Source organism: Oncorhynchus nerka, linkage group LG4, assembly GCF_034236695.1.
Source record: "Oncorhynchus nerka isolate Pitt River linkage group LG4, Oner_Uvic_2.0, whole genome shotgun sequence".
NCBI lineage: Eukaryota > Metazoa > Chordata > Actinopteri > Salmoniformes > Salmonidae > Oncorhynchus > Oncorhynchus nerka.
In genome coordinates, this window is record NC_088399.1 from 76,634,606 (window position 1) to 76,658,913 (window position 24,308).

At 45.2% G+C, this 24,308-nt stretch overlaps 1 protein-coding gene across 2 annotated transcripts; it reads right to left on the bottom strand.

Annotated features, from left to right (window-relative positions):
* Positions 1-282: 282 nt before the first annotated feature.
* Positions 283-23,256, bottom strand: fbxl2 (F-box and leucine-rich repeat protein 2). 2 transcript variants are annotated; one of them, XM_029658646.2, is made up of 14 exons: positions 22,903-23,256; positions 19,671-19,732; positions 18,641-18,695; positions 14,789-14,863; positions 9,845-9,939; positions 9,517-9,681; positions 8,089-8,215; positions 3,046-3,120; positions 1,613-1,743; positions 1,418-1,478; positions 1,283-1,327; positions 1,103-1,159; positions 752-964; positions 283-474 (listed from the first exon to the last, which is right to left on the bottom strand). In XM_029658646.2, exons 1-14 carry the CDS (start codon positions 22,930-22,932, stop codon positions 367-369), a joined length of 1,299 nt encoding a protein of 432 aa, XP_029514506.1. In that variant the 5' UTR covers positions 22,933-23,256; the 3' UTR covers positions 283-366. The 2 variants fall into 2 exon arrangements, with proteins under 2 accessions (XP_029514506.1, XP_029514508.1); XM_029658648.2 differs by lacking the exons at positions 1,418-1,478; positions 1,613-1,743 and having other exon boundaries at positions 22,903-23,253.
* Positions 23,257-24,308: the final 1,052 nt, after the last annotated feature.

Sequence of the window (24,308 nt, forward strand, 5' to 3'; positions counted from 1 at the left end):
TTGTGGTGGGGTTCAGGGTGTAGTTGTGTAGTGGCGGGGTTCAGGGTATTGTGGTATAGTTGTGTTGTGTTGTGGTGGGGTTCAGGGTGTTGTGGTGGGGTTCAGGGTGTAGTTGTGTAGTGGCGGGGTTCAGGGTATTGTGGTATAGTTGTGTTGTGGTGGGGTGGGGTTCCAGGTATTGTGGTGTAGTTGTGGTGGGGTTTAGGGTGTAGTTGTCTTGTGGTGGGGTTCAGGGTGTAGTTGTGTAGTGGTGGGGTTCAGGGTCTGTCTCATCATCTTGCAGGGATCAGGTGGGTTATTGTTGGGGGGGGGGGGTCACAGCAGTAGGACCTGCAGGCAGAGCTGACCCCCCCTGGCCCTCCACTGTCAGAGGATGATGCAGCAGCGACACAGCCTCTGGCCCCCGCCGTGCACCGAAGGAGGGGGTGTCACCGGGGCAAAGTAGGCGTGGACTTTTATCTCTGGGAGATGAGCCTGTATGGAGATGGAGGAGCAACGTCATTCCCAATGTAACATACACATCCAACAATATTTCACACAGTTGTATATTCTCCCATGTATTTCATATGACAGCCTGCAACGTTGCAATAAACTATATTGGCGTATATTACAACAGTGTGCAGGTCATTCTATTATTTCTACAGGAGCAACATCAGCCTCAGTAAACTGCAACTCCCAGCTTTGACATCACAGCCACAGTGATGCAGCTTGGGAGATGTAGTGCAGTAAGAGAGTCATGGTGATGACTGACCCGTATGCGTTTGATGCCGGCCCTGGTGACCTGCTGGCAGTCGTAGAGTTCTATCCTTTCCAGACGGTGGCAGTTCTTCAGGTGCTCCAGAGTCACGTCTGTGATCAGAGGGCAGTTATCCAACTCCACCACTGTGAGGCGCTCCTGTCCACACACACTGCTGCTCAGCGCCCTGATACCATTGTCTGTTATCAACTCACAGTGGGAGAGAGACTGGTGGAGAGGATAGACAGTAGAAACTATATTACATACTGTAATGTACACACACACACACGCACATGCACACAAACACACACAGTTTGATAGGGGGGAGTTATGAATGAAGACACACACACACACACCAATAAGTACCAGTGCTTGCAGGCGAGGGCAGTGAATAGCGAGCTGGACTAGTGTGTTGTCAGTCACCTGTGAGAGGAGACAGACTCAATCAAACCCAGATACAGTACATATAATCAGACAGGCTCAATCAATCTCTGATTGAATGCAACTGTAGATTGAGTCTGAGAAAAGAACCCCGTGAAATCTTACCAAAATACATTCTTCTAAATCCATTTTTTCCATCTCATGACAATTCTGTTGAAACAAAAGATGCATCAGGTCAGCATTTCAGGGATCGAAACACACAGATCAAGACAGAATAAAAGTGACGAAGGAAGCACTTACCCTGGCCAGTACAGTAAACCCAGCGTCTGTAACCTGTGAACATCGCGCAGCCTCCAAGATCCTGACACACACACCCAACCATTGGTTATGTATGGGTTATGCATTGGTTATGCATTGGTTTAGTGTATGTATGGGGTGTTTATCAGTAGACCTAATCCACAATTACAAGAAAGGGACACATTTCCCATTTCTTACTTCAGTCGGGGACAGTTGAGACCCAGAGCAGTGAGAGAGGCGTCTGTAATGTTACTGCAGCCAGAGATACACAGGACCTGCAGCTTGTGGCACCCCCGACACAGACTGACCAAGCCATCATCAGTTATCTGCTGTTAACAAACACACATTACGCGTGCATATCTGTCTGTCTCTCGGTCTGTCTGTCTGTGTCTCTGTCTGTTTCTGCAATCCTTTACAGTGCCTTCAGAAAGTATTCACACCCCTCCACTTCCACATTTTGTTGTGTTACAAGGTGGGACTAAAATTGATTTAATTGCTAGGCAGCCATTTTCAAGTCTTGCCATAGATTTTCAAGACGATTTAAGTCAAAACTGTAACTAGGCCAGTCTGGAACATTCAATGTCATCTTGGTAAACAACTCCAGTGTATATTTGGCCTTGTGTTTTAGGTTATTGTCATTTTTATCCCAGTGTCTGCTGGACAGCAGACTGAACCAGGTTTTCCTTTCGCTCTATTCCGTTTATTTCTATTCTAAAAAACTCCCTAGTCCTTGCAGATGACAAGCATACCCATAACATGATGCAGCCACCCCCATGCTTGAAAATATGAAGAGTGGTACTCAGCGATGTGTTGTATTTGCCCCAAGCATAACACTGTATTCAGAATATAAAGTTAATTTCTTTGCAGTTTTTCTTTAGTACCTTATTGCAAACAGGATACATGTTTTGGAATATTTTTATTCTGTACAGGCTTCCTTCTATCAGTAACTACACTGTTATGGATCCATCCTCTGTTTTCTCCTATCACTGCCATTAAACTCTGTGGCTGTTTAAAAGTCATCATTGTGCTCATGGTGAAATCCCTGTTTCCTTCCTCTCCGGCAACTGAGTTAGGAAGGAGGCCTGTATCTTGGTAGTGACTGGGTATATTGATACACCATCCAAAGTGTAATTAACTTCATCATGCTCAAAGAGATTTTCAATGTCTGTTTTTTTCTACCAATAGGTGCCCTTCTTTGCGAGGCAATGGAAAACCTCCCTGGTCTTTATGGTTGAATTGGTGTTTGAATTTCACTGCTCGCCTGAGGGACCTTACAGATAATTGTATGTGTGGGGTACAGAGATGAGGTAGTCATTCAAAAATGTTAAAACTATTATTGCACACAGAGTCCATGCAACTTATTATGTGACTTGTTAAGCACATTTTTACTCCGGAATTTATTTAGGCTTGCCATAGTAAAGGGGTTGAATGCTTGACTCAAGACATTTCATCTTGTCATTTTTTAAAACATAATTCCACTTTGACATTATAATCTCAATTTAATTCATTTTAAATGATAAAAAAAGTAAAGGGGGTGTTAATCTCCTGCTTATAAATAACACACATGTTCTGTCTTTCAATCCCTACTAATGAATACACACACTCTCTCCATCTCTTTCTCTCGGTCTTACTGAGCAGGACTGCATGTTGATAGTGGTTAGTTCAGGACAGTGTTTCTGAAGGGGTTTCAGTGCTCCATCCTCCAACTGTAGAGAACACAACACAAAGAAACCAATCACTACTGATAATCAATCAGTGGCGACCCGTCATCCCCACCGGTTTTGAGCACCACACTTAAGGAAAACAAATAAAGATTCTATATACAGTTGAAGTGGGAAGTCTACATACACTTAGGTTGGAGTAATTAAAACTTGTTTATTAACCACTCCACAAATGTCATGTTAACAAACTATAGTTTTGGCAAGTCAGTTAGGACATCTACTATATGTGCATGACACAAGTAATTTTTCCAACAATTGTTTACATACAGATTCTTTCACATATAACTCACTGTATCACAATTCCAGTGGGTCAGAAGTTTACATACTCTAAGTTGACTGTGCATTTAAACAGCTTGGAAAATTCCAGAAAATGATGTCATGGCTTTAGAAGCTTCTGATAGGCTAATTGACATCATTTGAGTCAATTGGAGGTTTACATGTGGATGTATATCAGGGCTACCTTCTAACTCAGTGCCTCTTTGCTTGACATCATGGGAAAATCAAAAGAAATCAGTCAAGACCTCAGGAAAGAAAATTGTGACCTCCACAAGTATGGTTCATCCTTGGAAACAATTTCCAAATGCCTGAAGGTACCGCGTTCATCTGTACAAACAATAGTACGCAAGTATAAACACCATGGGACCACGCAACTGGCATACCGCTCAGGAAGGAGACGCGTTCCGTCTCCTAGAGATTAACGTACTTTGGTGCGAAAAGTGCAAATCAATCCCAGAACAACAGCAAAGGACCTTGTGAAGATGCTGGAGGAAACAGGTACAAAAGTATCTATATCCACAGTAAAACGAGTCCTATGTCAACATAACCTGAAAGGCCGCTCAGCAAGAAAGAAGCCACTGCTCCAAAACCGCCATAAAAAAGCCAGACTACGGTTTGCCACTGTACATGGGGACAAAGATCATACTTTTTGGAGAAATGTCCTCTGGTCTGATGAAACACAAATAGCACTGTTTGGCCCCAATGACCATCGTTATGTTTGGAGGAAAAAGAGGGAGGCTTGCAAGCCGAAGAACACCATCCCAACCTTGAAGCACGGGGGTGGCAGCATCATGTTGTGGGGTGCTTTGCTGCAGGAGGGACTGGTGCACAAAATAGATGGAATCATGAGGTAGAAAAATTATGTGGATATATTAAAGCAACATCTCAAGACATCAGTCAGGAAGTTAAAGCTTGGTTGCAAATGGGTCTTCCTAATGGACAATGACCCCAAGCATACTTCCAAAGTTGTGGTGAAATGGCTTAAGGACAACAAAGTCAAGGTATTGGAGTGGCCATCACAAAGCCCTGACCTCAATCCTATAGAAAATTTGTGGGCAGAACTGAAAAAGTGTGTGGGAGCAAGGAGGCCTACAAACCTGACTCAGTTACACCAGCTCTGTCAGGAGGAATGGGCCAAAACTCACCCAACTTATTGTGGGAAGCTTGTGGAAGGCTACCCAAAATGTTTGACCCAAGTTAAACAATTGAAAGGCAATGCTACCAAATAATAATTGAGTGTATGTAAACTTCTGACCCACTGGGAATGTGATGAAAGAAATAAAAGCTGAAATAAATCATTCTCTCTACTATTATTCTGACACTTCACATTCTTAAAATAAAGTGGTGATCCTAAGACAGGGAATTTTTACTTGGAATAAATGTCAGGAATTGTGAAAAACTGAGTTTAAATGTATTTGGCTAAGGTGTAAGTAAACTTCTGACATTAACGGTGTATGTATATATACACTGCTCAAAAAAATAAAGGGAACACTAAAATAACACATCGTAGAACTGAATGAATGAAATATTCTTATTAAATACTTTTTTCTTTACATAGTTGAATGTGCTGACAACAAAATCACACAAAAATGATCAATGGAAATCAAATTTATCAACCCATGGGGGTCTGGATTTGGAGTCACACTCAAAATTAAAGTGGAAAACCACACTACAGGCTGATCCAACTTTGATGTAATGTCCTTAAAACAAGTCAAAATTAGGCTCAGTAGTGTGTGTGGCCTCCACGTGCCTGTATGACCTCCCTACAACGCCTGGGCATGCTCCTGATGAGGTGGCGGATGGTCTCCTGAGGGATCTCCTCCCAGACCTGGACTAAAGCATCCGCCAACTCCTGGACAGTCTGTGGTGCAACGTGGCGTTGGTGGATGGAGCGAGACATGATGTCCCAGATGTGCTCAATTGGATTCAGGTCTGGGGGACGGGCGGGCCAGTCAATAGCATCAATGCCTTCCTCTTGCAGGAACTGCTGACACACTCCAGCCATATGAGGTCTAGCATTGTCTTGCATTAGGAGGAACCCAGGGCCAACCGCACCAGCATATGGTCTCACAAGGGGTCTGAGGATCAGTCAGGCTACCTCTGGCGAGCACATGGAGGGCTGTGCGGCCCCCCAAAGAAATGCCACCCCACATCATGACTGACCCACCACCAAACCGGTCATGCTGGAGGATGTTGCAGGCAGCAGAACGTTCTCCACGGCGTCTCCAGACACTGTCACGTCTGTCACATGTGCTCAGTGTGAACCTGCTTTCATCTGTGAAGAGCACAGGGCGCCAGTGGCAAATTTGCCAATCTTGGTTCTCTGGCAAATGCCAAACGTCCTGCACGGTGTTGGACTGTAAGCACAACCCCCACCTGTGGACGTCGGGCCCTCATACCACCCTCATGGAGTCTGTTTCTGACCGTTTGAGCAGACACATACACATTTGTGGCCTGCTGGAGGTCATTTTGCAGGGCTCTGGCAGTGCTCCTCCTGCTCCTCCTTGCACAAAGGCGGAGGTAGCGGTCCTGCTGCTGGGTTGTTGCCCTCCTACGGCCTCCTCCACGTCTTCTGATGTACTGGCCTGTCTCCTGGTAGCGCCTCCATGCTCTGAACACTACGCTGACAGACACAGCAAACCTTCTTGCCACAGCTCGCATTGATGTGCCATCCTGGATGAGCTGCACTACCTGAGCCACTTGTGTGGGTTGTAGACTCCGTCTCATGCTACCACTAGAGTGAAAGTACTGCCAGCATTCAAAAGTGACCAAAACATCAGCCAGGAAGCATAGGAACTGAGAAGTGGTCTGTGGTCACCACCTGCAGAACCACTCCTTTATTGGGGGTGTCTTGCTAATTTCCTATAATTTCTACCTGTTGTCTATACCATTTGCACAACAGCATGTGAAATGTATTGTCAATCAGTGTTGCTTCCTAAGTGGACAGTTTGATTTCACAGAAGTGTGATTGACTTGGAGTTACATTGTGTTGTTGAAGTATCCCCTTTATTTTTTTTGAGCAGTGTATATATATTTTTTTGTGGGGCCTTGCCTGATTTACTTGCATTAATACGTGTTACATATCAGTTTGCAAACAATGTACAAACATGGTCTCTTTTTTGCTTTCTTGATTAAAGCAGCTCCAAAATGCAGGTGTTTCAGCCTAGCTCAGTGCTTTCTGTGGTGGTGGGGCTAGCCAGCAGAAAATACAGAGCGTTGCGCCTGATTGGCTCAGTTTTCTGTCACTCATGGGACAGTATGTCATCCCCAATTCTAAGGTTAGAGCTCGAAAATTGTAGCCCCTTGGGTTCTGCTATAGAGGTATATTAGAAGTGCCCATCCAAGAAGGCTCAAGATCATTGGCCACAGATAGAATGACATCAAATCACGCTATATTTACAGTAGCTTTGATTGGACATGTCAACATCTTACTTTCAAAGTCTTAGCTAGCAGTCATCATTAGTTGTCATCAAGTTGACAATCTACTGGTAAATCCTTTTTAATCCTTGTCATATGAAGAGAAATAACGAAGAGAAATTATAGATAAAACGTATCGGTGCTCATAGGCCATTGTACATAAAGATTACACAACAAGTTGGAAATCGCAAATTCAACAATGAGTCGTTTGGAAGGAATCAGTGGCTAACTGCAAGCGTTGCAAAGAAACCACTAACGTTAGCCTGCTATTCAATGGAGTGGCTGTTTTTTTTCCTGAGTTCCCACCATAAATCCAGAGAATGACAGACTTTGATGCCAAATTTTATCAACAAAGGACCACTGCGCCAACTTCACAAGATGAGTCCACTAGACTGTTGTATGCTGCTGCATAAATGATGTAATATGCCAGGGAGATATGTATACTATAGCTGAGAAAGTAATACTAAGTGTATGTTGTGTAGTAAGCTGTTAGTAGCCCATGTGCCTCACCCTAATAATTTGGTGTATTTTCACAAACGTGGTATTGTAAACACATCGTTCGTGTCCCAGTGTGTGCTTGTTTGGCTAATTATTTTGTACAGCTTTGACAATGCTACTGAGAGTAGTGGTGGCGCTTGGCTTGCACGTGCAAATTCAGCACACACAACATTCTATAATATAATTGTGTTATTTGACGTGACAAATGAAAAGCTTATTTAACGCATCAAATAGTGTTACATGACGTGTATCTTTTTTGACACGCAAAGACCCAAACGGTGTTCAATGTACCTCACCCTAATCATTTGGTCTATTTTCACCTCTTAATTTCGCCTACTGTTCTAATTTTGTGGTGCACAAATAGCCTATAACCTGTTTTAGAGAAACGCAATAAATACTGCCTGTTTATATGGCTCTGACTGTAAGAACGGCCCATGTTCTGAATTCTGTCGCTGTACATTTCAAAAGTGCTGAACAAATTGTTATATTGACTATGTCCGTCCTAGCTCGCTCATTAATGTCTTAATCTAAATTACGGATTGCCTCTTATCCGCTTGTCCTCCCCTTATGCCATAGTTTGTACATCTCAATTATCAGTAGAAACCACATTAGTTTAAGCAAGTCTGCCATATCATCTATGTTTTTATATGTAGTGGCTTTGCTGGCATGCATCCCACTTCTTATTTTCTTTTTGCCCCAGATTTACATGCTAAAATCGCCGCTGTAATCAATACAAAGCGTGTGTACAGTATGTGTGTGTACCTGTGTGCAGCCGCGTAGGAACAGGGCTCGTAGGTTGTTACAGCCCCGGGCCAGAGCCTCGATGCCATCTCTGGTGATCTGGTCACACCACGACAGGTTCAACATCTCCAACATACGACAGCCATCACTAAAGGGAGACACACATATTCACCAGTGGAGGCTGCTGATGGGAGGACGGCTCATTATAAATGGCTGCAATGGAGTCAATGGAATGGGTAGCAAACGTGGTTTTCATGTGGTTGATACCATTCCATTGACTCCATTCCAGCCAATACTATGAGCAGTCCTCCCCTCAGCAACCTTCACTGATTAACACCCTGTTTTCTATCTACACTGAACAAAAATATAAACGCAACATGTAAAGTGTTGGTCCATGTTTCATGAGCTGAAACAAAAAATCCCAGACATTTTCCATATGCACAAAATGCTTATTTCTCTAAAATTTTGTGCACAAATTAGTTTACATCCCTGATAGTGAGCGTTTCTCCTTTCCACAGATAATCCATTCACCTGACAAGTGTGGCATATGAAGAAGTTGACCATAACATGATCGTTACACAGGTGCACCTTGTGCTGGGAACAATAAAAGGCCACTCTAAAATGTGCAGTTTTGTCACACAACACAATGCCACAAATGTCTCAAGTTTTGAGGGAGAGTGCAATTGGCATGCTGACTGCAGGAATGTCCACAAGAGAATTTAATGTTAATTTCTCTACCATAACCCGCCAATGTAATTTTAGAGAACTTGACAATACGTCCAATCGGCCTCACAACCTCAGACCACTTGTAACCACACCAGCCCAGGACCTCCACATCCGGCTTCTTCACCTGCGGGGATCGTCTGAGACCAGCCACCCGGACAGCTGATGAAACTAAGGAGAATTTCTGTCTGTAATAAAGCCCTTTTGTAGGGAAAAACTCATTCTTATTGGCTCTGCCTGGCTGTCCAGTAGGTGGGCCTGGCTCCCAAGTGGGTGGGTCAATGCCTCCCCAGGCCCACCCATGGCTGCGCCCCTGCCCAGTCATGTGAAATCGATAGATTAGGGCCTTATTTCAATTGACTGATTTCCTTATATGAACTGTAATTGAGTAAAATGGTTAATTGTTGGATGTTGCTTTATACTTTTGTTCAGTATATTTGGATGTATTAAACTGCACGTTACTGTTTCAATTGAGATTTATTTACCTGGGACTTACTAGAAAATGATATGGTGACAATGGGTAATTTGTGTTACCTGGTACTAAATGATGCTTGTAGTGATGAATTCCAAAGAAACAAACATGTAAATGTATTGGTGATTATTATGCAATTACCATTTTACCCTTACAGTAAATACTTTGTCATTTCTGTACCGTAAAATAAACGGCAACACTTGGCCAGAAGTAGCACAGTATATAGGGAATAGGGAGTCATTTCAGACACTTACCTGAGAGCTTTGAGGGAGTGGTTGGTAACAGACACACAGGAGGTGAGGTCCAGCTGTTTGAGTTTGCAGCAGAACTTGGAGAGGCTGAGACAGGTGCTGTCTGTGATCTTAGTGCAGCCGTCCAGGTTCAACACCTCAATGCTACGGCAGTTCTGGGAAAACGTCCTGACAGGTGACAAATACCACAGTCATCATAGGTAATCAAATCATAGAGTCACGGAGAAGTAACTGAATCAGGGAGCTAAATAACATTCCAAGTTGAAAATGTGAACGGAAAGCAACATTGGTTGTCCTAAGAGTGTAAGAGGTCCTATGGAGAAGGACTCACTTCATGGATGCATCCCCCACACTGAGACAACCCCTCAAGCTCAGCTGCCTCAGGAAGCCTCCACATCGCTTGGAGATGTTCTCCACCACTCTACCCTGGAGAGAGAGAGAGAGAGAGGAGGAGGAGTCAGTGGCGTGTACTCATGGGTGCCAAGGGAACGGACCATTCAATTAAATGTATATATGTACCAGTCAAAAGTTATGACATACCTACTCATTCAAGGGTTTTTCTTTATTTTTGACTATTTTCTACATTGTAGAATAATAGTGAAGACATCAAAACTATGAAATAACACACATGGAATCATGTAGTAACCAAAAAAGTGTGTTTTGTCCTATAATGCATTTATTTGTATTTTAAACAGCGCCCCTCTTTCTCAGTGTGTGTAGCCATCTATCTGATGCTGTCAGGTCAAATAGAGTATGACATTGTTGCCACCTGTAGCATTGCGAAGTCAGTGAGCATTTGGCCTCCCTTGATAATTTTTCAAAATTATAATAATAGTCGATCGGTGTTGAGCTAAACTGAGTGATCTCAACTGTGAATGGTCCTGGTGCACCAAAACAAAGTGTCAAGGGAAGCCAGTTTGGATTTGGCTTCACACCAATCACATCAAAAGCAGAACGTCATTCAGAGAAAAAATTAGATTTTCCTCTGGTGGCTAGCTAGCTAAAATTGTCCCTTTCCTAAACTAGCCATGGAAGGAGATAGGGATTTAGATTTGTGGTTTTACTTAATTATGATCTAATCAAAAATGCATAAATTGCTCCCCTGGCCTGAGAGGATGGAAGTTCAATATGTAGCTATATGTAGAAGGCTAATGTTAACTAGCTAGCCTGGCGCATCGTTGCCCATTACATTTACATTTAAGTCATTTAGCAGACGCTCTTATCCAGAGCGACTTACAAATTGGTGCTTTCACCTTATGACATCCAGTGGAACAGCCACTTTACAATAGTGCATCTAGGTCTTTTAAGGGGGGGGGGTGAGAAGGATTACTTTATCCTATCCTAGGTATTCCTTAAAGAGGTGGGGTTTCAGGTGTCTCCGGAAGGTGGTGATTGACTCCGCTGTCCTGGCGTCGTGAGGGAGTTTGTTCCACCATTGGGGGGCCAGAGCAGCGAACAGTTTTGACTGGGCTGAGCGGGAACTGTACTTCCTCAGTGGTAGGGAGGCGAGCAGGCCAGAGGTGGATGAACGCAGTGCCCTTGTTTGGGTGTAGGGCCTGATCAGAGCCTGGAGGTACTGAGGTGCCGTTCCCCTCACAGCTCCGTAGGCAAGCACCATGGTCTTGTAGCGGATGCGAGCTTCAACTGGAAGCCAGTGGAGAGAGCGGAGGAGCGGGGTGACGTGAGAGAACTTGGGAAGGTTGAACACCAGACGGGCTGCGGCGTTCTGGATGAGTTGTAGGGGTTTAATGGCACAGGCAGGGAGCCCAGCCAACAGCGAGTTGCAGTAATCCAGACGGGAGATGACAAGTGCCTGGATTAGGACCTGCGCCGCTTCCTGTGTGAGGCAGGGTCGTACTCTGCGGATGTTGTAGAGCATGAACCTACAGGAACGGGCCACCGCCTTGATGTTATTTGAGAACGACAGGGTGTTGTCCAGGATCACGCCAAGATTCTTAGCGCTCTGGGACGAGGACACAATGGAGTTGTCAACCGTGATGGCGAGATCATGGAACGGGCAGTCCTTCCCCGGGAGGAAGAGCAGCTCCGTCTTGCCGAGGTTCAGCTTGAGGTGATGATCCGTCATCCACACTGATATGTCTGCCAGACATGCAGAGATGCGATTCGCCACCTGGTCGTCAGAAGGGGGAAAGGAGAAGATTAATTGTGTGTCGTCTGCATAGCAATGATAGGAGAGACCATGTGAGGTTATGACAGAGCCAAGTGACTTGGTGTATAGCGAGAATAGGAGAGGGCCTAGAACAGAGCCCTGGGGGACACCAGTGGTGAGAGCACGTGGTGAGGAGACAGATTCTCGCCACGCCACCTGGTAGGAGCGACCTGTCAGGTAGGACGCAATCCAAGCGTGGGCCGCGCCGGAGATGCCCAACTCGGAGAGGGTGGAGAGGAGGATCTGATGGTTCACAGTATCGAAGGCAGCCGATAGGTCTAGAAGGATGAGAGCAGAGGAGAGAGAGTTAGCTTTAGCAGTGCGGAGCGCCTCCGTGATACAGAGAAGAGCAGTCTCAGTTGAATGACTAGTCTTGAAACCTGACTGATTTGGATCAAGAAGGTCATTCTGAGAGAGATAGCGGGAGAGCTGGCCAAGGACGGCACGTTCAAGAGTTTTGGAGAGAAAAGAAAGAAGGGATACTGGTCTGTAGTTGTTGACATCAGAGGGATCGAGTGTAGGTTTTTTCAGAAGGGGTGCAACTCTCGCTCTCTTGAAGACGGGAGGGACGTAGCCAGCGGTCAGGGATGAGTTGATGAGCGAGGTGAGGTAAGGGAGAAGGTCACCGGAGATGGTCTGGAGAAGAGAGGAGGGGATAGGGTCAAGCGGGCAGGTTGTTGGGCGGCCGGCCGTCACAAGACGCGAGATGTCATCTGAGAGAGAGGGGAGAAAGAGGTCAGAGCACAGGGTAGGGCAGTGTGAGCAGAACCAGCGGTGTCGTTTGACTTAGCAAACGAGGATCGGATGTCGTCGACCTTCTTTTCAAAATGGTTGACGAAGTCATCTGCAGAGAGGGAGGAGGGGGGGAGGATTCAAGAGGGAGGAGAAGGTGGCAAAGAGCTTCCTAGGGTTAGAGGCAGATGCTTGGAATTTTAGAGAGGTAGAAAGTGGCTTTAGCAGCAGAGACAGAGGAGGAAAATGTAGAGAGGAGGGAGTGAAAGGATGCCAGGTCCGCAGGGAGGCGAGTTTTCCTCCATTTCCGCTCGGCTGCCCGGAGCCCTGTTCTGTGAGCTCGCAATGAGTCGTCGAGCCACAGAGCGGGAGGGGAGGACCGAGCCGGCCTGGAGGATAGGGGACATAGAGAGTCAAAGGATGCAGAAAGGGAGGAGAGGAGGGTTGAGGAGGCAGAATCAGGAGATAGGTTGGAGAAGGTTTGAGCAGAGGGAAGAGATGATAGGATGGAAGAGAGAGAGAGTAGCGGGGGAGAGAGAGCGAAGGTTGGGACGGCGCGATACCATCCGAGTAGGGGCAGTGTGGGAAGTGTTGGATGAGAGCGAGAGGGAAAAGGATACAAGGTAGTGGTCGGAGACTTGGAGGGAGTTGCAATGAGGTAGTGGAGGAACAGCATCTAGTAAAGATGAGGTCGAGCGTATTGCCTGCCTTGTGAGTAGGGGGGAAGGTGAGAGGGTGAGGTCAAAAGAGGAGAGGAGTGGAAAGAAGGAGGCAGAGAGGAATGAGTCAAAGGTAGACGTGGGGAGGTTAAAGTCGCCCAGAACTGTGAGAGGTGAGCCGTCCTCAGGAAAGGAGCTTATCAAGGCATCAAGCTCATTGATGAACTCTCCGAGGAACCTGGAGGGCGATAAATGATAAGGATGTTAAGCTTGAAAGGGCTGGTAACTGTGACAGCATGGAATTCAAAGGAGGCGATAGACAGATGGGTAAGGGGAGAAAGAGAGAATGACCACTTGGGAGAGATGAGGATCCCGGTGCCACCACCCCGCTGACCAGAAGCTCTCGGGGTGTGCGAGAGCACGTGGGCGGACGAAGAGAGAGCAGTAGGAGTAGCGGTGTTGTCTGTGGTGATCCATGTTTCCGTCAGAGCCAAGAAGTCGAGGGACTGGAGGGAGGCATAGGCTGAGATGAACTCTGCCTTGTTGGCCGCAGATCGGCAGTTCCAGAGGCTACCGGAGACCTGGAACTCCACGTGGGTCGTGCGCGCTGGGACCACCAGATTAGGGTGGCCGCGGCCATGCGGTGTGGAGCGTTTGTATGGTCTGTGCAGAGAGGAGAGAACAGGGATAGACAGACACATAGTTGACAGGCTAGAGAAGAGGCTACGCTAATGCAGAGGAGAAAGGAATGCCCATGAAAGGAAGTTAGGCTAGCGATCAAGCATTGTTAGTCAGGTAGCCTAGGATAACAAAAGCTAAAAGAGTTAACTGTATGACAATCATAGACCGTTTCCGCAACATGAAAGAGAGGAGGATGTCATTGGTGTTTCTCTACCAGTCGGGTGAGTCAACATGTTTTTCCACACACACACACCCCAGTAACATGGACAGCCACATAATATTTAGCTTACATTGATGGGACTAAATAGTTTATGGGATATTTTAGTTGTCACTGTATACGACTAAGCAGAGGTGATTTGATGATGTTGAAGTGTAAATGGTGCTGGAATAGTGGAGGCAGCTCCTGTTTTCTTTGCGACTTGCAGTAACTCTCCATGGTTCTAAATCAATAGTTGTTTAGAAGTTTGAAAATGTCAGAAACATTCACTTGCTTGACCTGCTGTATGTAGGTCATGTAACTGTTTGCGACAGACAAAATGACATACGAATCAATAGGTTATATTAAAGAGCAAACAATGCAATTATCACAACACACGCTTTTTTTCCCTGGCTTAGCTTCCCCTGTGATTTACCCATGCACTGCTACTGGGAAGAGTGGGGAGAATTTTTTACCATTCTTTATTGGTACAATTCAGCTTACACATACACACGTTACAAGAGAGATAGAGACAGAGTGAAAGGGAGATGGATAGAGTGGGAAAGAGAGAGAGAGAGGGAGAGAGATCGAGAGAGACTGGTGTGACCTACGTGACTCAGACATTCAACAAAGCCTACTGACACAGTACTAAGCCCTGGGCGAGCAGCCCCATAATACTGCTCACACACACACACACACACACAATGCTAAATATAATAATATATGCCACTTAGCTGGCACTTTTATCCAAAGTGACTTACAGTACAGTGAGTGCATACACTTTCAGAATGTGTATATGTAGGATCACCTCCCTCACCCTTCACCCTGACCTCTCACCTCTATGTCTGTCTGGAAGTTGAAGAGGTCAATCTTCTGCCAGTTACTACCATCCAAGGCCAGGACATTCCACGCCTGAGATGGGGGAGACAGGAAATAAGGGAGAGCGGGAAAGAGAGACAGAAGAGAGTGATGGTGTTATCAGTCCTATAACACACACCAGGGCTGTGTTCAGTAGGACAGGTTGGGCCAGAGGGGGTGTGCTATATGGCCAATAACACACGGCTAAGGGCTGTTCTTATTCACAACGCAACGTGCTATATTGGCCCTATATCACAAACCCCTGAGGTGCCTTATTGCTATTATAAACTGGTTACCAACGTAATTAGAACAGTAAAAATAAATGTTTCGTCATACCCGTGGTATACGGTCTGATATACCACGTCTGTCAGTCAATCAGCATTCAGGGCTCGAACCACCCAGTTTATAACTGAAGATCAACGAAGTTAGACAGACAACATCGACGGAGACAACATTATGATGTGACAGACAATAGTTTGGATATTCGTTATTTTTATTTTTTTACATGACTGGCACCGCCGGAGTTGGGCAGCACACAGCCAGGCGACATGCCAAATGACCTACATATTCCTATTTATTATAGCCAAATGACCTACATATTCCTATTTATTATAGCCAAATGACCTACATATTCCTATTTATTATAGCCAAATGACCTACATATTCCCATTTATTATAGCCAAATGACCTACATATTCCTATTTATTATAGCCAAATGACCTACATATTCCCATTTATTATAGCCAAATGACCTACATATTCCTATTTATTATAGCCAAATGACCTACATATTCCCATTTATTATAGCCAAATGACCTACATATTCCTATTTATTATAGCCAAATGACCTACATATTCCTATTTATTATAGCCTATTTCAATAAATATGTGGTAAGTAGGAAGATAGACAGCCTACTATAAACATAATGCAAGAACAGATTGTAGACAAAGTGGGGAGCACCAAAAGCTGCACAAAATGTCAGGTAACACTGCTCTCTCACACGTCTCCAATGTCAAATGACCGTGGGCCTTTTGCAGTAGACACTGTGTGTCCGGCTTGTTGTGTTAAAAACTTAATTTCCCTTTTTCCTCTCGATCCCCATTAGATTTGAATGGGACTTGTTGGCCTAAGCATATCGCCTACTCTTTCATGATTAACCATCGAATGAATTTAGGAGATCAGTAACAGCATTCACAGAAAGTGTTATGTTATTTCGAATGGCCTAAATAAAAACATGTTAAGGTCATAATGAGAGAGAGAGAAACAATAAGAGATAATAATCGAATGGGAAGTTTAAACAAACCATACGTTTCTGGCCTCCACCTGACCAAAGCTTTAGTTTTTTCCCCCTATTGGGTGCTCCTGGAAAATCCATCCTTGCAAACCAAACAGCCCAAAATATAGGCTTATACTAGACTACTACGGGCAATAAAAGTTGCAGTAAACGTTAATTGTATGAGTTAAACTTAGAAACTAACCAGTGCTTAACATAGCCTGAAATTGGTGCTGGTACTGTTTATATTTAGGAGTAGGAGCTCCACAATACTTTTGAGCTAATATTCTAGAAGCAGTAGAACATTTGAGGTGCCGGTACTCAGCTCTGGTGAGCTCCTGCCCAAGTCAAGCACTGAAACTAACATTTCTATTATTGCCTAAGTGTTTATTCATATCCTTGAATTGCGCAACGGGCATTAGCCTACATAAGCTCCCACAGCAGCGCTTTAAAAAGCCGGAACAACAAAATAAATGCATGAAGTGTCAGGGTAGTCTCATACTCAACTTTATTTTGAATAGCTATTACGAATAGTGCATTTATTTCACAGCCAACAACAATCACATAAAACATTTGTTTAGAACACCTGAATAACGAATTAACCTTATATAAAAACGAACACATATTGAACATATGCATTTGTTCCTATCGAATAAACATGCAAAAAAAAATACACCTATAAAAAGAATAACCCACATTTGATAGGCTACAAATGACAAAATAAATCAAGTAAACAAAATGGACAAAATTAACCAAATAAATAACAGTGTAAAAAAGTAGTATTCAAAGACACACTGGCACAATTAACATAATATTTTTACTAGGCCCAGGATACAGTTCTAGGCCCACGATACAGTTCTAGGCCCACGATACAGTTCTAGGCCCACGATACAGTTCTAGGCCCAGGATACAGTTCTAGGCCCAGGATACAGTTCTTTCTAATAAGATGCATCTGTGAATTGGCTTTTGAAAAGTTAAAAAAAATACTAAATTCAATGAAGAACCATTCAGGCTTTTTTTCTTTTCATCACACCTTACATAAACGTTTCTGAACACAAGCATGTTCACCTTTTCTGGCTTTAATAGACTGTGGAGTTGGGTAACAATAGCCTACTGCCCGCTTCACTGAAAACACCTTCAGACGGAACTGTTGTTGCAGAGGTATTTTCGGGCATCGTTGGCCAAGAGCGCTCCTTATACCCTCTTCACCATGCCAGTGGTTCCTCATCTCCTCTGAAGAGAAGACATCTTCAAGTAAGTAGGATGTGAGCTCTGCGCTGGGCGGCTGTTGCACGCTGAGTGTGACTGTTTGCTTCGCACTCCCAAGAAAACTGCCCAGTGATGTTTTCTATGGTGAACAGGTGCACTCGGTCTCTGTTGAAATTGTCCGAAATCACCATTGAAGGGTCTAGTATCCGCCATTGTAAATATGAATTTGTTCTTACCTGACTTGCCTAGTTAAATAAAGGTTTAAAAAAATAATAATTTAAACACAGACCTACGACGTGGGGTTCCAAATCACCATTCAAAAGGTATCGGGTACCACATTTAACCATACGATTGGTTTATATGCATTTAATTGCACACAAGAAAAGACAATATTGGTAAGATGATTTTCACATTGTAATCTAATGATTAGACTCTAATCGGGTGGTTTGTGCATAACACAGATTGTTTACGGCCGTTCTAGGCAACGCCACAACGCGCTCCTCCCCAGCCCCGGGGATGATCAAATATATATCAACCATGTTTGGACCCGCCGACGGAGCCATGTGCCATTCCAGACATGGCCAGTGCTTGACTTGGGATAAGTCGGTCCTGTTTAATAGAGTGAAATCCCTGCTTCACAACGGTGCAGTGCCTGTGGAAAGGCAGCAAAGACATTAATGCTTAGCTGTAGTTAATTAGAGATAGCCAATTCACAACAACTTGTAGCAGGTATCTAGTTAGTCTTGTCTGTCATTATTTTATACCTGCTGAAATGTCGCGTTCTCGCTCTCCTCTCACAACCGCCACTTGCATTGGCACACACACACACACACACACACACACACACACACACACAGACACAGACACAGAGAGGGTCATTCCGATAATGGCTGATATGTAGATTTAAGTGATTGATCATATTTAAAAGTGTGCCTTCATGAATTACATTAACAAAAATTATAAAACTAATTTCCATGACCTTACAAACCCTCATTTGACAATTTGGAACAGCGCATCATGCGCATTCAGGCTGACTGATTTTCAACCTCAAACAGCCTACTGTCACGCACAGCTTCACAGACTAGCGACAAATAAACGTGAACAAAGCGGAATCAGGAAATGCATGCCCTCTCTCCATTGCAGATCCTGACTTCATTCCGCTATAATCAACCGTAGTTTGCCTCTGTGTGTGAATCTGGGCAGGCGATAGGCTACAGTACGCAATAGCCCCAAAATTAGAAGTGCCGGTATGGCGCTCTGGATAGGTCCAGCCCAAATGACATTAAGTAGTCATGATACCAGTCAGTCTAAAACCACCAACTGCAATGTCTGTAGGGGTGGGCCTTACCTTGGATACCTGGGCACACCTGCACAATGTGATCACATCAAGATAGGAGAATATTCTACAGAGAGAGAGAGAGGGAGAGAGAGAGCATTTTTTTAGTTGTACTTAGGGACAGGACAGTGAGATTAGCATGTAGCCTGGCAGAGGGACTGGTTGTGAATTTAGCAATAGCATGTAGCCTTCCAGAGAGATTGGCCAGTGAATTTAGCAATAGCATGTAGCCTTACAGAGGAATAGGCCAATTGAATTAGCTTGAAGCTATTAGCCAACAGGGGTAAGCCAGTGGGTCAGGTCAAACACACAGACAAAGTTCCTCCTATTCATATCAGTAGTTTCCCCTTAACCCCACATACTCCCACCCTCAGGAAACTAGCACTGTCCATTGTTCCCTCTCATGGACAGAGACAAAGGCGGTGTGTGTGTTTGTGTGGTCAGCGAGGGCATGTATGTCTGACATGTATGTGTCAGGAGTCCAGAAAAGAACTGATGCAAGCTCATGTACACACACTCCCACTCAGTGGCTAATGAAGCACCTGACCAATCAGACAAGCGCAGATCGATGGTCTCTCTGATGACTGGCTAATGAACGTGGCGGAGGCCATTGATTGGCTGTCTACTTTAATCACTCACACACACTGGTATAATGGTGTATGTAGGTGGGTTCTGTCTGTCTGAAGTTCACACAGCTGGAGCTGAGCACTGCAGAATTCCCCACCAACACAGAGGCTATTTATAGCACATACTGTATACACAAGTTATATTAGCAGGATATGTTAAATGTGTATGTTAGACATTGATCTCAGTAGATTAGTAGGATTACACACAGCCGCTGTAGGACGTTATGATGCTCTGTAGGTCGCATAACTAGCAGACCATCTTTTCCAAGGCAACACACACACACACACACACACACACTTAACCACTCAAGGTTAACCGTCTGCTAAGGGACTCCAGACAATGTCCTTGTTTAATAAATTACCCTCACTTTAAGCCCTGGGGCGAGCACTCAGGTGTGTGGGTGTGTGTGTCTCACCTGAGCAGAAGCTCCTTGGGAAGCTTCTTGTTAATGGGAGCTTCATCACTGTTGGAGAACACCTGGAGAGAGAGAGAGAGACATCCACATCAGAACCACTGTCGCCATGGTAACAAGCACCCGATAGAACACACACACACACACAACACTAGTGATGAGCGATTAAAAGGAAATGTAGGTTATTTTACCTTTTTTAAATAAATTGACCGACAGCGGTTCAATTATTTGAATTCCATTTTGTTCATTTTTTTTCTGTGCGCTCAATGCTCAGTTTCTGTAGAGAAAAATCAGATCAAGCCCGTACTGTGTAATGGAGTAGGGAGTTGTAGTTTCCAACAGGCCAATATTCTACATAGTTTAGCTCTGAAAATGTGGTAATTAACTACAATGACCATAATTGCCCGCTTACTTGTCCGGTCTATGTAGAGCAGATGCAGAGCCCTCGAAAGAGAGAATGCGCAAGAGGGATAGAAAGCCGTTGCTTCACGAGGTATCTCTACCTGAACATATGATCTACGTGATTGATAGTTGGTATTCAGTAGTCATAAAAGTATTCCTTATGTACTTTGAAGAATTACTAAAATAGTGATTTTGTCAGACAGCAATGGCAGCAGCTCTATAGAGATGAGATGATGACTTGGAATTAAATAATTAAAGTCATCAAAACAAATGTTATTTAAGTGAATAAATGATGGTTAATAAGTGATAAGCAGTAATGGGCAGTCACTACCACCATGGGACTTTATTCATTATTTTATTCTGTGCTGTTACAGCATTCAACCAACAATGCACAGTGTATTTAATGTCAATTTTATTTAGCGAAAAAACGAAATCGAAAACCGTGATTATTTAAAAAATAATCAAACCAAAACCAACCTCAAAAAGAACTAATCGCTCAGCCCTACAAAACACACACAAAAAAAACATTTTAGCTATGGAGAGGGAGTAACCTAGACTCAGAGGAACCTTGAGCCTAATGCTTATTTTTACTTGTTGGGCCCCTTTAGAATCCACAGCTCTTTTTTCCTTTCATGACATGTTTTGAATCTGAATGTTCCAGTGTTCCCCAGCTCTATGCTTCCTACAGCCGGCAGAGCAGCATTCCAACCTGGGGAGTTCCTCTCCCAGACCAGTCTGCAGGCACTCCCAGACCTCTGGCTACATACCGGTCGGGAATGTCCAGCAAGAACGGAGAATGCTGCTGGGTCTGTGGGTAATATTTTCCCCAAACTGCAGCTCCTCACACTCAACCATGTAGGCATGGTTTCCAGCCTGGTTCTAAGATGGTTAGGGTTAGTGTGCAGCACAATTGAGAAATCCACTGATGGAAACACACACCGCCACCCTCTCTGCACACACACTCTCTCACTCACTAACCTCACTAATACCAATATTATTATGCAGAAAAGAGCCTCCTATATGAGAAGGTCAAGTGCTGTCACATCAACCCCAGATGTTTAACGAGGAATCTGTGGTATTTATACACAGTGACACACACATACAGGCCTGGGGAAGCTAAGCCATCAGACAGGAACTGGTTCATGACATACTGAGGAAATGTCAACACAGCAAGATAACCATTACAGACCACATGCTACCCTACCTACTGTGTTCAGTAAGGCACAATCCCTTCACATAGAAATATATTATGTACAACAGACATAGCCTACCTTTGTTAAGTGGGGGATTATGTTAGCTTTAATCATGACATTTCTGTCTGCAAAATGTTCTGTACCCTCCTGTCTAAACTCAACCAGGCTGGTTGGTTGGTTCCCAGTGGGAGGAAATTGGAGCCTGGTGCCACTGCATACATAACATGTATGTTGTCGTGACCGTTCTATAGCTTGACCAACCCAAGGATTCTGTTACCGACAGAGGGGTGGGAGACCCTAGGAGCTTCTCTACCTGGCTAAATCATCTCAGCCACAGCCCTATAGCCCAAACCAATCCCCGGCCATATAGCCCAAACCAATCCCCGGCCATATAGCCCAAACCAATCCCCGGCCCCATAGCCCAAACCAATCCCCGGCCCCATAGCCCAAACCAATCCCCGGCCCCATAGCCCAAACCAATCCCCGGCCCCATAGCCCAAACCAATCCCCGGCCCCATTCCCCAAACCAATCCCCAGCCCCATTCCCCAAACCAATCCCCAGCCCCCCAAACCAATCCCCAGCCCCATAGCCCAAACCAATCCCCAGCCCCATTCCCCAAACCAATCCCCAGCCCCATTCCCCAAACCAATCCCCAGACCTATAGCCCATACCAATCCCCCGGCCCCATAGCCCAAACCAATCCCCGGCCCCATTCCCCAAACCAGCCCCGGCCCCATTCCCCAAACCATCCCCGGCCCCATTCCCCAAACCCATTCCCCAAACCAATCCCCGGCCCCATATCCCAAACCAATCCCCGGCCCCATATCCCAAACCAATCCCCGGCCCCATATCCCAAACCAATCCCCAGCCCCATTCCCCAAACCAATCCCCAGACCTATGGCCCAGACCAATCCCCAGCCCCATACCCCAAACCAATCCCCAGCCCCATAGCCCAAACCAATCCCCAGCCCCATTCCCCAAACCAATCCCCAGCCCTCTGTCAAGGTCCAGTCCTGGTCCCAGTTCCTGCCCTATACCTCGGCACCAGTCCAATCTAGTCCCAATCTCTCTCCAGCCCACCACCTATACACCATATTGTTTGCTTACACATACATTGTAGTTCTGACTCCAAATCACTCCCAGAGAACTATAAAGACTGTAGCTGAGTAAACAATGATTGGGTTGTGATAACAGCTACCCCTGTCCTGTCCTTAGAAAAGCCCCAGCCAGCCCCGAGCCATGTCAGCCCCAACTAGTCTTCTAATACCCAATCCCAGCCCTATCCATCAGCCCAGCCCCAACCATCACCCAACCCTGCCTTTCACCCCAGCCTGTCCCGCAGACTGAGCTCGGTGTTGCCGCTGTCAGCTGAGGCGTCTGTCTGGACAATAACAGGATTTCGGATTACCCTTGACCAACAAAGCCTCAGCTCCCTCCAGCATATAAAATTAGAACAGTGCACGGTCCGAAACACACGCGCGCGCGCGCGCGCGCACACACACACACACACACACACACACACACACACACACACACACACACACACACACACACACACACGGTGTCACCCTACGGAAAACCTACTACCGTTCATATCCGTTTACATACACACTCTCCGGCCCGTTTCCGTAGCTCTTACCTCGAACCTGCCCTTGGTGATGCCGTTCATATCTGCGGAGGCACGTCGCGGTGTGTTACCGCACACATACAAGTCTGGGGCTAGCGTTAGGTTTGCCGAATACCGTATTGTTTTTGTCGCCTGTGACGGTCGAAGAGGCTGGGCGATCCCCCCTGTTGGCGACTGTGCTCCTTTTTCGGGGGTGGCTGTGAGGTTTAGTCTGGGGCGGCCTGGAAGAGCAGTAGCCTAGTCTTGGAGCCCGACGGCTCTCCAGTCCGTCTCATCACACTGCCAGCGACCAAAATAACAATAATAACATGGACGAGCTCCTGGTGACCTCACTTCCGCCTCTCAGACGGCTCCCAGACCAAATCAGCTGGCCTCAGTATACCTCCCTCTTGCTCGAGCGGTTTGAAACGTCACAAATGTGGAAGAAATTATCAAATATATTTGATCAGTTTATAGATGGAAGAACAACCCGTAATTTAACTGTGTATTCTGTTATTCTAGGAGCTGTTGCCGATCGTGGACATGGGAAGGGGCCGTGGTGATGACGTCATTTCTGCGGGAAAAGCACGCGTGGCCGACTTGTTTTGATTGCGAGTTTTCTTCGCATCAGAGATGTTCAGCCACGTAACATCAAAATATCCGCTGGTCCGTTAACGGTGAGGTATGTCGCTGAACATGTCAAACGTGCGCGGTCCGGTTTTGGACCTGAAAACATTGGTATACAGGGACCCCCGAATCTGTTACCAGCGTGGATCACTCATATACTACTCCTTAATCCCTCCGTCTAGTCTCGTTTACACAAAAACACACATTCGAGGGAATTCCATATCATTTAATACCTGATTTTATCCCATCATATGTACATGCATAGTATGCCTAATGTATTTAATCGAATGAGACGTGATGACTTTGGATGAGGAGTGTACAGCAACGGTTATTATAATTGCTATGTCAAACGGTTGAAGGTGGATGTAAGAGGGAGTTGAATATCTCATACAAAAGCATTAAACTGGGTTCTCGGCACTTGTTCCCAAAGCTTCACTAGAGGGAGCACTTACACTGCGACAAACTATTACTTTACTGTGGTCTACTTTCTAAGCACTGACATCTTGGGCGGCCTAATAGGCAGCAGTAATTGCATTGTGTGTATTATTCTAGGAGTGACTCCAGCCTACACAAGCACACCAGTCCTTCTGCCTCGTTACAGTCACACCCTCAAACATGGAGGAGGGGTTATCAGCATGGATGGACTGATAGGGACAGTGTGTGTGTGTGTGTGTGTGTGTGTGTGTGTGTGTTCACTGTTCACATATACAGGTGTATGCCCCGGTACCACCTCCACTCTCTCTGCATTTCATGATAATTAAGAATGTCTCAGTAAAAGTCAAATTAATTAACTGAATTCTTTAAATAGAACT